This window comes from Aptenodytes patagonicus, chromosome 4 (genome assembly GCF_965638725.1).
Source record: "Aptenodytes patagonicus chromosome 4, bAptPat1.pri.cur, whole genome shotgun sequence".
Taxonomy (NCBI): Eukaryota; Metazoa; Chordata; class Aves; order Sphenisciformes; family Spheniscidae; genus Aptenodytes; species Aptenodytes patagonicus.
The window spans coordinates 30,466,667-30,479,781 of NC_134952.1; the positions used below are offsets into that span (position 1 = coordinate 30,466,667).

Consider the following 13,115-nt stretch of genomic DNA (forward strand, 5'->3'; position numbering starts at 1 on the left):
GGACCACATAAGGGCCTATTAACATGAAAAATAGGTTTTCTTTATTGAGAAAATTCTCTGTAGTGGAAAAACATAAGTTTTGAAAACACAGTCAACACACTATTATTAACATGGGAAAGTAAAATGGGAGTGTACTAACTTTGGAAGTTTTCAAAACCTTTAGTGTTGAGAGGTTTTTTTGTTCTGTTGTCGTTTACTAACTTGTTTGGTCCTGCCCCATGCAGACAGCCTGTGTTACCAACTGTCATAGATGTCTAGACCTTATTCCTTGAAGTAGATACTTTCAGGTATGCACAGGTACAATTTTCCCTGTTTCTACACCTTTTCAGCGAACTTCACTTAATAGTTCTGAAGAAACTTAAACAGGACATGCGACTATCAGCATGTATGCTGTTATACATACTGCTCCTTAAGTAAGCCTGATGAAGTTCAAAACATGAATTTAAAAATTTAGAGATGATTGTAATTCTTTAAATAGGGAGGAATAAGACACATTAATTCGTAAAACTTAAGTCTAGTAAATTTGTCCTGAGGTTTGCTTTAGACAGTCTTTGTGATGCCTTGCAAATCATAGAACATCTCTCTTCCCCCCCCGCCTTGTTTCTACTACAGTATTTATGAGACTATTGCTAAAATCATAATTGTGAATGAATAGGTAAGGCTTTATAAAAATACTTTAATTGTGCTGCACTGATGAAAATTCTTTGCCAAAATTTTCAATTAATTAATTAGAATTAATGGAAGTAGTAGGGGGCATCTTCTGCAATCAAAAGTTTGCATCTTTCAAAATATAAATAATCTGAAAGCAATTAGTTACTCAGTTTGAAGCTCAAACAAAATGAGGTAGAGGTTTTGAATAAGTTCTGGTTGCATAGAAACAAAGCTACTGTTGGTAAATTTCTTAATGTTTTCATTCAGTAAACACTGACCATCTGAAATGAGCAGGCTGTAAATCTTCATGAGGGGTTAACTTTTGACTTACCATAATAAACCGTACCTTCTTTTTCTTTTTTTCTTTTTTTCTCTTAAATGAGCTATTACCAGCTTCCACAATCAAGAGAATATTTTGTGTGACTTAAACTCCATGCTTTCACTGATCTCAGTTTGAATATTCTGGAGCCACACAGCCCAGAGTTGCTGCTGTGGTAGATGGAGCTCTAACAAATTCCAGTACAGTTGAAGCATGCTCAGAGCAGTAGTAGATACCCAACTTTGAAGACTGCAGTAGATTGAAGAGAATTACCGTGACCTATTCTTTTTGCTGGCAGCGACCATGTACTCTTACGACACTTGCCTAGTCACCCCATAATAGCTGGATGGCATTTTCATGCTTTTGCTTTCCCACCAAATCAGTTACAAATGGAAGAAAATAATCTGGAAAAGATATGGATGATCGTGTATTTAAAGAAACATGAAAGGCCTAGACACTCAGGTTTTTTTAATTAGTTTGTTTACGTGTACCTATAGCACTTCCAATTATAAACTACATTGTCTCGTCTTTATTGCAGGGATATTACAATTCTGTAGCTTGTAAGAATATTTCAAAGATAAGTTTGAAAATGGATGTTATGAGTCAGCTATTAGGTCATGATGGAGATGCGAGCATTTCTGAGGAAATAAGTTCATTTAAATGTGGCTAAGTAGTTGATACCACTTTTATAAAATTTAGGCAGGTTAATATCGTGTTGCTTTTTCCCTGCCCTGTCCCACATTCTTTCCTCTCTCTAGCTGGTAAAATGGCTGTTAGAAAGAGATAATAAAAAAGAAAAAGCTAAATGCTCCTTAAGGGGATATTGGTTATAATATAAAAAAACATTTTTTTGAAGTCTGTTGTCACTGTCCTGACACTGATAGTGTCATGCTAAACTAATAAAAACTATTATTTTTCAAGCAAAGATTTTTCTGAGTCACTGTACCTGCCTGTGTGTCTCATCTAAGAGACAAATATATACTCTTTGCCCATATGTATTTTTTTTCTTTTTCTTGCTGTTCCTGAGGGGCAGCATGTCAGGGTTCAGAAATGGAAGGGTAATTCTAAACGCAAAGGCTTGGAGTTTGCTGTTGTCCAGTAGTGATAGGTATAGCAGACACTCTGGGAAAAAGTTCTGCACGCACCTTTCTAGCTCTGATGATGGAGAAAACACTCTTTAGCAATCCTGTTCCAGTGTCAGCATTCTCTGACAGTGGTACAAATTCTGGTATCAAAAGTACCAGGTGTTCTTATTGGCACTTCCTTTACGGAAGGTGTCTGTGGGGTTTTTACTCCCCCCCCCCCCCCTTTTTTTTTTTTCTTCCAGACTCTGAGCAGTATGTTCTTTCACTTCTGGTGTGTGACAAACTCTGCAGGTTCCTCTTGGGGGACCATCAATGCATAAGCGAATTACCAAACTGTAACATGGTCTCCATAATGGTTGTGCATATATTTGAAGGTACTGGTGCTGGTCATCTTGAAGAAGCTGTGAGCTGTTGAGGACTTGCTATTTGGAACTCGGATCTGTTCAGTAGATGTTTGGTGCTCCCAGAGTATTCAGATATCTACCCTGTGCACTCTGGCAGTTTGTATTTGTCTGCGTAGCAAGAGACACTGTCCTTAGCACAAAGACAAGACATATCATCTTGCAGTATGTACAGAGAAATTCCAAAGATATGAGAAATATTCCAAGACACAAAATGGATGCCAGATATCTCTGGCAGTTTGTGTTTTTCTCCTCTGCCCATACGGTTCTTGAGACGATCAAATCTGTATTAATGATAGTTCAGAGGACAGAGTCTTTGGAATCACCTTTACCCTGTGCTGCCAGGTTGGGCTTGCTGTGATAATTGAACTGAGTTGTCCTAGACTGTACTTGTCTACTTACTTGCTTGTATCTCCCTGCTCATCTCACTTCACCAAGCACTTCAGGGATTAGGAGTCTCTTGCTAATAGAACTATCTGGTTTGACTAGACTGGGGGAGAAACTCATTTGGTGTTTGGAGTAAACAGAGAGAGAACAGGCTTCATCTTTATACGTGAGAGATCACTAATAGCGGGTCTGCATTGGTGTTACTTGTTTCTGTCATACTCCTTTTCAAGTGATCCTTGTCTTGCAGAATATGTGATCTGCTATTAGTTCCTTTAGGCTGAGAGAAAGGCATCTGAGATTCATCCAGCCATTTTTGTTGCATGGTTTTGTACTTTTGGCCATGCATAGTCTGTTTTCATTACAAATGTGATACTGTGTCACCTGCACTTTTAATGAATGTCTGGCGATTTAGCTTGTAGCAGAGACTGGGATAGCTCAAGATTATATCCTTTCTGATTCTATTTTCTGAACCTGTGAAGTAATTTCTCTTACCGGCACAGGTTGGAAGATCTGTAATCAGTTCTGGTTTCTCAAAAATCAAACTCCAGTGGTCAGATATTGAGGTTTCTGAACAATGATAAGTTTGAGGCCAGAGCGTTGTGCTTGGAGTTACTTGGCATTATGTTGGGCACACAGACTTAATGACTATTGTTGTTTCCTGCAGTTCCTAAACAATGACCTTAGCCTTAAGCACAACAAATGACTTTCAGTCCCCTATCAGTCCTACGAAAACTTGCTATGCATAGGTGCAGTGAATGTATAAAAAGGGCTGTTTTTTTCTGTTCTCGTTCACCATTCCTCTTACACATACTGCTGTCATTGGTGTCTTGGTTCCGGCTACGGTGTTTAGCTCTGCCACTTGTAGATGCAGGAATCCTTTTTCTGAAATACCTGGATGACCTAGAGCTCTGTCAATAAATTTGTTTCTTGAGGGTTCCTTCCCAAATCCACTGGTCACATACTGACAGCTAACGTGTGGATGAGTTACATGAACAAGCAGGACGAAGCACTTGGTTATCATCCCTTCGTAAGAAAAAACATTGAGTCTTGTGTTGAATGTCTGTCTTTGGGAACCACATTAGCTTTGCATGTCCTAGGTCCCAGCAGTGTTCTTACATACTTCTTGAATAAATAGAATAGAATAAAGATGTTGACTAGCTCCTGCTACAATCAGTTTTCAACTTGGTATTCCAGTTGGTTTGTCACATTTGTTGGCTACAAAAAAGAGGATACTGAGTAATTAGACTTTTGCCAAAGTGGCAGAATGCCTCCTTTCTTTGTTTCAAGACATTTTTTTGATTCCTCTGAATTCAGAATAGCCTAAAAAATATTGGAGAGGTCTTTCATAATCACAGTTCATTCTGCAAGTATGAGAATGCTATCAGACCTGCTTTAAAAAAGAAAAAAAAACTGTTCCAACTCTCACTTATACCTTCTGGCTTAGTTGTTTACTTACTGGGCAGTGCTGTCAGCCTGTTCCTTTGCAACTGCAGTAAAGCTTATACAAAGTAGGTAATTCAAATAGAAAAAAGTGTTTTCAAAACAAACAAACAAAAAACCTCTACAAATTGTGGGTATATGAATATATGTGTTTCTGAGACATGTATGGCTGGCATTTTTCTGCAGCATGTCAGTTTGTTGCAGATCAGTGTTTCAGTACAGTGTTAATTTTTCTTTCCATCTTGAAATTTCTTAAGAGCCTTGTTTGTATTTGTCTTCCAATTAGCAATTTATCATTTTGCTCTGACTAGTATTAGTTTCCTAATGGTTAGTTGCTTTAAAGCAACTATGACAATAAACACGAAGTAGTCTTTGAATTACTGTCAGAATGATCTGTGCGCTGTTTATTTCTAGCTACAGTTCCTCATAGCTGATAGCTGAGCTAGGTGGAGAATAGTGGGATCAATGTACTCTAAGGTCGTAAGTGTAGACATCTTTTATATGTCTTTCTAGAAGGCCAAAATGGTGATGAAATTAACTCCAAATTAATTTCATCAAGTTGTTTCAGAATTCTCCTTGAACCAATTAGTCACTTTGTTGTCCTTCCCCAGGAGGGTTTGACACTGTAGGAGGAAGGGCTGCATGCTTGGAACACTTAGAGCCATTCTTGGCTACCTCCTCTAGTCTAAGCCATTTATTGCTCGGCTCTTTCCAGCCTTTATGAGCCCAAGCTACTGCAGAGTGGTGGAAATGGATCAGAGAATGCATATGCAGCAGTGAACAACTACTTGGACTGCTGAGTCTCTTTCCTCTAACAGGCACAAACGGTACTGTTTCTGTTTCAGAAAAGTCTAAACAGGGTGGAGTAACTCCTCAATTTCTGCTATGCCTTCCATGCTTTAGGTGTTTCAGATACCAGCCTCCTGAATTTAGTACTTCAGTGTTGTTTCCTGAATGTAGTTAAAATTCCTTATGCTTCTTGTCAGAGAGCATTACCTTGCCGGTCATCTCTGGGGGGAAGGGGCGCTATGGATCTAGCATTTCAGATAACTATTTACCCAATGATGAATGAGGTTCCTTGAGTTATTGTCAGTGAGGACCTGTAACCTGTTCTCTGTGGTTCTTTTGTGTTACCAACTTACTGGCTTTAGAATAGTGTAAGTGTGGGTCATGTCTATTTTGGTCTTTATGCCTTTTATAGCATTTTTTGAGGAAGTGAAAAGAGTATGTGCAGCTCTCCTTACTTAATAATTCAGAGTGCACAAAGTATGTGTGTGCCTACAGATAGGACCTGTGTTGACTGTGACATGGAATTTCTCTGGGTTTAGACACACAGCCAAGTTGCAGCCCATCAGTTGATTGTGGTAACTAATGGTGTACACAAATCTTACTTGAACTTAGACAAAGCAGTTTGGGGTTGAATTTGAATTAGTCTGTATTTGTTGTAAGGAAAGTTCATGTACATGGATAACGATTGTGAATCAGTTGAAGTGTGACAGACTGAGCAAACACAGTATTTAGGTTCAGTGATTCTTACTCTGTTAAGCAGTGTCCCAAATGACTGGATATGAGGACAGAATGTTGGGTAAACTGGTTCATGAAGGGAAAAACGTTGCTGCTTACACTGGCTGTTGACTAAAAGATTGCTTTTAAATAATTTGATGAATTAATTGCTTGTTTCTCTTTCTTTTTTCAAGTATGTATAGAAAATATGATTCGACTAGAATAAAAGCAGAGGAAGAAGTCTTTTCAAGTAAGAGATGCTTAGAATGGTTCTATGAATACGCAGGTAAGGGTGAAATGCGGATTTCCTCCTAATAACGATTTAATCTACATTGGAATATAAAAATTGCGTTAACTGAGCTTTTCCAAGACTGAATATAGAGGCTTTTTTTTTTTTTAAAAGCCTTAAAGAAGCTTTTCTTATGTTCTGTGTAGCGTGAAGTTGAAGAGTTGAAGGGGCAATTTTGTCTTTCTCTCTATTCTATAAAAAGAATACAGAATGTGTGCAACTTAAAATATTTTGGAACATGTATACTTTACTATTCAAATCTATAGTTAAGGCTGTATTTCTGTCCAAAATGTTGTTACCTCTCTGGCTTTAGAAGTTCTGTCATCTGCCATGTTAGTGCTGAATAGTACAGAATTATGCTTCAGGAGAAGTGTGTCTTCAATTTAAAAAAAAAAAAAAAAAAAGTGGGGGAGGTAGTAACATTAGTTTTGTTCCTGCTGAATCTGGTGCTTACGGTTTCAAGCAAAGAAGTGAATAAATTCAAGTATCTTGTACTAGTCTTGTCTTTATATAGTTTTTTCCATCACAAGGTATAGGGAAGGTAGACTGAATTACTTATTCTTGCTCTTGTGTATGAGAACTTTCTTCAGGCATTACTTCTAGGATTGTTAATTATGATCGGTCACAAAAGATGATCCTTTAATAGTGAAGTTGGTTGTTGCATTCATTTTTTTACACATGGTTTTCTGAAGGGGAGGACTTGAAGTTTGGGGAAAAATGATCTCATGACTGTAAAGACCAAAAGGAAATGAAATAGGTGATTGACAAAGAAAATAAGGTCATCTTGCAGTTTTCTCATGCTGTCTTGGATAACGTTGCTCACAGCTTGTTCTGTTTTGTCTACTTCTTAGGCATAATGAAGAGTGACTTAATTTGATGTAATAAAGTATATTTTTTTCTTCTAATAAAATTATATAAACTAAATTAAATACTTTGAGATCTCACTTGCCTGTGGCAGTCTGCGAGAGGAGATTCAGACGAATTCAAGCCAAATCTAACCTGTTAGATTCTCTGCCTTTCTGACCAGCTCAATTTATTTTTTTACTCTAGCAAGAGGGATAACTCATTTTTGTCAAGACTTTCATGGAAAGAAGGGATGAAAGGAAGGCTGTATATGAAAGAACTTTTGGGTTTCCATTGGATGCATACACCAAGATAAAACAGAGAAAAGTGGAGAGTATGATTCTGTTTACAGTATTGAGTAACATTCTAAAAAATGAATTTTCAAAGAATAATCTCTTTTGTGTTCTTGCTTCATAACTCTTCTCCTTTATATATGCAGACAGCTGACACTGCATTTGTTTGTTTTTTTTCCCTAGTGTGTCTTTACATTGCAGAATGCATCTTTTTAAAGACTGTTGTGTACACTCAGAGAACTGTGAGAGGATGTCATGAGAAGATGGGAAAAGATATAATTAAACCTTGTTATTTCTAGAATAGTAGGTCACCTAATAATAAAACGTAAATTGATCTTCCCTTTATAAAGCCTCTTTTCTTGCACATGTGATCTTTATACTGGATGAAAGCAGGCATTTCAGCCTCTAATGTTTTTTTTCCCAAATGAGCCCTTTAAACATAAAGTAATTCTAACAAAATAGTACAAATACTTAAAATGTACTTAAAAAAAAAATAGAATTGCACAGCACAATTCTTAATGCCTATACAATTTTTTCAATAGAGCATTGTAGAAGTTACAAATATCTTGATTTAACAGCATGTTTTAATAGTAGTGCATTTTAATAGCATCTGTATTTTGAATCTTTTTTCCTTTTATGTTGGCAAAGAAATAGCTGTAATTCATGTCTTCCTTCCCCCTGCAGTTACTAAAATTCAGATAATGTGTGGCCATGGTATAGCAATATGAGTAAACAGGAGCAGGAGATTTTTATTTTAGGCTCTTTTTTGTAGATAACCTTATATAAAGATAGTATGTAAGACAGTAAGGAATGAGGTTCTGGGAATGATAATGTCTTGTATCCTGTATGGCTACACATCACATTTTTATGTGATATGATCGTGATATCTCTCTATCACATAGAGATTCAAGCCAAGAAACGAGTTTCACTAACCATTGTCCACTCATTTAACTGTGGTAATATTACGTGGATGTTCTGGTAGTCTTAAGTGCATTCTTAAATATCTTATTAATTTACTCTTCCAACGTTATCTCAGCAAATAGGTAGAGTAAAGGATATTGTCAGGAATGAAAAGTTGTTCTACAGTTTTTCTGTCTCTGTTTCCAAAGGTGAGATAAAGATTTAAGTGTGTCCAAGTCTGATACTAAGTGTGGAAATGTTTACTGCATGTCAAAACAAACAAAAAAAACCCTGTATGGAAGTTCAGGTTGTACTGTGTGATTGCATTTCTCCTGTGCTGTAAAGGACAGACTGTTTTAACTTTCAGATATAAGTAAAGTGCATTTTGTTTGCAGGCACTGATGACATTGTAGGGCCAGAAGGTATGGAGAAATTTTGTGAAGACATTGGAGTTGAACCAGAAAATGTAAGTTCAAAGTCCATTCAAAAGATGCCTAATCTGTTACGATGTACATGAGTCAGTCTCAGATCTCTTATTTTTTCCATCAAGAATTTAAAAAATTCTTGGGAGTTTTTTAAAAAAATACAAACCAGGGAGGTTTATATAAATTTGGAAACAACTTGCCTTTATTTTAAACCCCATAGTGTCAACCTGTAAAAACTCAATTTGTCTGTGTTGCCACCCTTTCTCTTTCACTTTCCCACGCCCCCCCAAAAGAGATTTAAAAAAAAGAAAAAAAAAAAAAAGTGCTGATGGTTATCTTTTCTGAAACAATGAGACAGCACTGGAGATTTAATGTAGCAACTACAAAAATACAAAGTAATGTTTTCTTTGGGTTTTCTAGGAGAGAAAGGGATTTCAAATATTGTGAGCAATATTAGCACTTCCATGATGCCATTTCAAAACATAAATAAGGAATATATATAGTTATGTATATATATTTTATATGTATGTATATATAGAAGTAAATAAAACTTAAAAAGGAATAGTTGTGCCTTTTACAGGCTTTGCCTAATTTAAATGTATATGCAAGTCCCATCTTTTGCAGGATTCATAAAGCATTATCTCTGACTAAGTAAAATGAGAATTGTGGTTTTGAAAGATTTACTGAAAATATAAGATGTAATTTGCTAATTTTGGAGTTCATTAGTATAATAAACCCTTGAGATTTATGCAGACATTGGGGTATATAAGTAGGTATTCTGATTTCGCATTAAAAACTGTGTAGAGCTGCACTAACACTAGCTAGTTAGTGGCTGAGTTGCAAATTTAAATGACTTGATTATTTTTATTCTTCTAGTCTGCAGGGTCAGTTGTCCTGCAAGTTTTACCGTGTATATATCAAAAATGGTTTCTTAAGTTCCTGCATAAGATAGTAATCTTATGGTATCACTTTATCTAAATTCTTTACTGCTTCAGTCTTCTGTGTGAGATGTGAAAAGGACTCTTGTTTCGGTCAAAACTGAAGTATTTATGCATCAGCCTCTGTTTTGATGTGTGTTAATGTTAGTTCACTTAGCTTTACTTAACATCTACTTGAATTATACTGCATGTTCAGACCCGCAAAATTAGGTAGGCTGACGGTACCCTGGGGTAGCTGGATTCAGGTGGGGTCATTACCAGCTTTAGAATAATTGGATTTCACAGAGCTCATGGATTGCAACTGATGTTCATCTAGATGAGAGTCTAACAAATGTCAAATGTAACTTGTCGTCAAATTGGTACTTAAATTTTGTAGTTGTTTTGGGAAACCTTTTCTGTAGCTTTTGCACCAACTCGTCTTCCTCATTGCACTGCTCACTAGATGACTGTGCATGCTCCCTTGAAGTAAGGTGGCTACTGGTTGGTAACTTGGGTGGATGTTCACTCTGTATCTTTCCACTGTTATCTTCTCCTTGTTTGGATTATGTACAGGTTTGCTACACTATTTTAAAAGTTAAAAAGTGACAAAGATCTGAACATCCCATTTATACAAGTAAAGCATTTGTAGCCTACTAAACAGTAGTTATGTGAAAAATGTGTGGATCTTTTTGTTAATTCTTTTCAGTTTTCATTTTTTTTTTCCTTCTTTAAAACAGGTAGTTATGCTTGTACTAGCATGGAAATTGGATGCACAAAACATGGGCTACTTTACATTACAAGAATGGTTAAAAGGAATGACATCACTACAGTAAGTGCTTTGAAAAGCCTCTTAAGTTTGGTATAGTAAACCGAGTTTTTTAGAAGAACCACACTTTGATGTTTTGACTCAAAACACCTAAAGCCAGAGAGCTCTACTGTGGAGTAGAAGCCATAAATTTTTGGTCCTATTTATGGTTATATGGCCACTTAGAGACAACTTGAAACCTGACGGCTGCATGTTTAAATACAGTTGTATTAAAGTGTCTGCAGTCTCAGGAAAACAGAAATGTCATGAGGTTTGACGTTGTTTCTGTCCCCAAAGACATCTGTCTTTGTCACTGGATCGGACCTATCTATTAGATATTGGTATGTTGTTAGAGCATGTGTAGTTTAAAATGCTAAATAATAGAAACCCTTTCTGTGACTCTGCATTGTCATGCTCTTTCTAAGAGTTGCTTTCTCCAGTTGAGAGCTTATCTTCATGGCATAATTAACATAAATGTAGTTGAATAATCACGTTTCATAGAGTTGGAGAAAGAACTGTGTTTTGACTTATATTCCAGAACAGAATCACTAAAACGGTGTAGGAAGTTCTATAGTTTCAGCAAAACTATAGAAGTATTGTTTCACTGCTGTGGTTTGCTCGTTGTTTGCCGTGTGTAGACAAGCTCTTAGTTTAATCTGTTGGAGAGTGCATTTTCTACAAAGTCAAACAAATTTTTATCAGAGTACCAGTGTAAGACTTTGCTATTTTATCTAAATCTGTTTCATGCTGTGGATTTAATCAAGGCATTTTACGCAGACAAACTCATAAACATGCCTTTGTACAGAGTGATGTATTTTGAACAGATTGATGAGGATACGTGTTAGAGATTCTTTTCTAAAACATCAGACATCTGTATAAGAACACAGACTCTAAATTCACTTTGTGCTTTTCTTGTAGATGTGACACTACAGAAAAATTGAGAAATTCTCTGGATTACTTGAGATCTTTATTAAATGAGCCTACCAATTTTAAACTTATTTATAGATATGCATTTGACTTTGCACGGGTAAGTACTGTGGAAGACCAGCATCTGAAATTAAAACTTTACTTTCATAAGTAATAATTGGAAGACTGTATACTTCTAAGTATGTTTCTCTTAAGATACCACTCAAGATTGCTTCTACCAAATGGAACTGTTTGTGTTCTAAAAAAGTATATGCAAAATGCCAGAACTGGGGGGAAAAAAAAAATACAGGATGCTTGATGTCCAGTGGCTTAGTGTTTTGACACGTTTTGTTACCTCTCTGCTTCAAGCTATTTTGTGACTTCAAGGAAATCATTTAGGCCCTATTCTGTTGCACGTTGGAGCTTTGCCACTTCCACTGGCTTTATAATTACCCTGTTTTTTCTTCTAGCTGTTTGAATTTTGTGAGCATAAACATATTTAAAACAGGAAGGCACTTCAGGCATTTCTGCATGTGGTAAAAATAACTAACATGATAAAAGCTGAATATGATATAATATAAATACTGGTTCAGAAGACTGTTGGAAGGTCATTAATGATGATCTCAGTATTTATTAAACAATATCCTGATATCAGTCTTCCTACCATAAAATATGTATTGATAAAATTATACCTGGTATTGGAACCTATAATATGCATAAGACTATTCCTACTTAAAGGGAGCAGTAAAAGAACTTTAATTTTCTGAATTAACGTTTTGACATGAATTTGGACATCCATCTTGCTAACGTGATGGAATATACAGAAGATTTAACATAAAAATGATCACAGGCAAAACTGAAGCTCAGATTTCAGTGCAGAAGAACCAAAAGCACCAAGAAAATTTGCGGCAAAAAAAGTAACATGAGAAAAATAATAAGAAGAAATTGAACTGATAGCAATTCTGATAGTTAAGTCTGTCATAAGTAACTCAGATTTGTGGTACATCAGTACTTTTGGCATGTCAGCGTGCAGAGATTCACGGTAGTTCACTTTTAACCAAGGAAACTTACAGCTGAATATGACAGAATGCATGGTATTAGTTAGTATGAGAGGAAAAAAAGCCATATCAACATCTTAATTCCTCCTTTGCCGTGTAAAAATTTATTCTGCCAGTTTTGCTCAACGTAAAATGCAAAGGCTAGAAATAACTAACGTTGCCAAAGAAGTTCAAGATACTGATGAAACATTTGGAATAGATTAAAAAATGTTTTAGTAGTAGCAAATCTGCACCAGCCGATGGCCTGTCAAAAGTTAGTACAGAAACTAAAAAAGAGGATGGTGGGTGGCGTTTTTTCAAGAGGTACCAAATTGATGTGATAAACAGTGTTCTTGAAAAAGAATTTAAACATTGAAACACAAATGCTGCGACATCATTTGTGACAAAAAAACCCCTGGATTGTAGAACTGCAAGTCAAAGGTATATCAACAGGGGAATTGTCAAAACAATATTAGATCAGTAGAATTATTGAACTTCCAGTACTGTGGAGCCAGGGCAAGTCTGTAGGAGAATAGCGTCTAGTAAGAATAGAAATGAATGCTGGCAAAGGCTGATATATTTATCTAGATGTGGCAGATGAATATGTACATAGTTTTTATCAGAATAATTGAAGTGATTGATAGAAAAAAGCTGATGGGAACAGTTTTGGGTTTTGATTCAAAAGATTGTGTGATTTCCATCCTAAGGGTAATCATTTCCAGGAAGTGCTCCATGGCAAAATACACTTGTCTAAACTTCTGAAGTTTTAAGAGAGAATTTTTGAAAGCGTCTGTTGTGATTTGGTATTTAGAGTTAGTTTGTCAATAAAAACAAGTATCATCGAGGTCTTATGCAGCATGCACGATTTAAGTTAGCATGGATTTGAGGAAATAATTTAAAACACCATATGTTGG

At 36.1% G+C, this 13,115-nt stretch overlaps 1 protein-coding gene across 7 annotated transcripts in view; it reads left to right on the forward strand.

Annotated features, from left to right (window-relative positions):
* The window catches only part of DCUN1D4 (defective in cullin neddylation 1 domain containing 4), a 43,796-nt gene that overhangs the window by 23,458 nt on the left and 7,223 nt on the right, over nt 1-13,115 (forward strand). For 6 of the 7 annotated variants that reach the window (XM_076336232.1, XM_076336228.1, XM_076336229.1 and 3 more), the window contains 4 exons: nt 5,981-6,072; nt 8,507-8,577; nt 10,191-10,282; nt 11,177-11,285. In XM_076336232.1, the coding sequence (XP_076192347.1) occupies nt 5,982-6,072; nt 8,507-8,577; nt 10,191-10,282; nt 11,177-11,285 (363 nt within the window). In that variant the 5' untranslated portion in view covers nt 5,981. Of the gene's footprint in view, nt 1-5,980; nt 6,073-7,472; nt 7,515-8,506; nt 8,578-10,190; nt 10,283-11,176; nt 11,286-13,115 lie in introns of those variants that run through there. The other variant, XM_076336234.1, reaches the window with a different exon arrangement.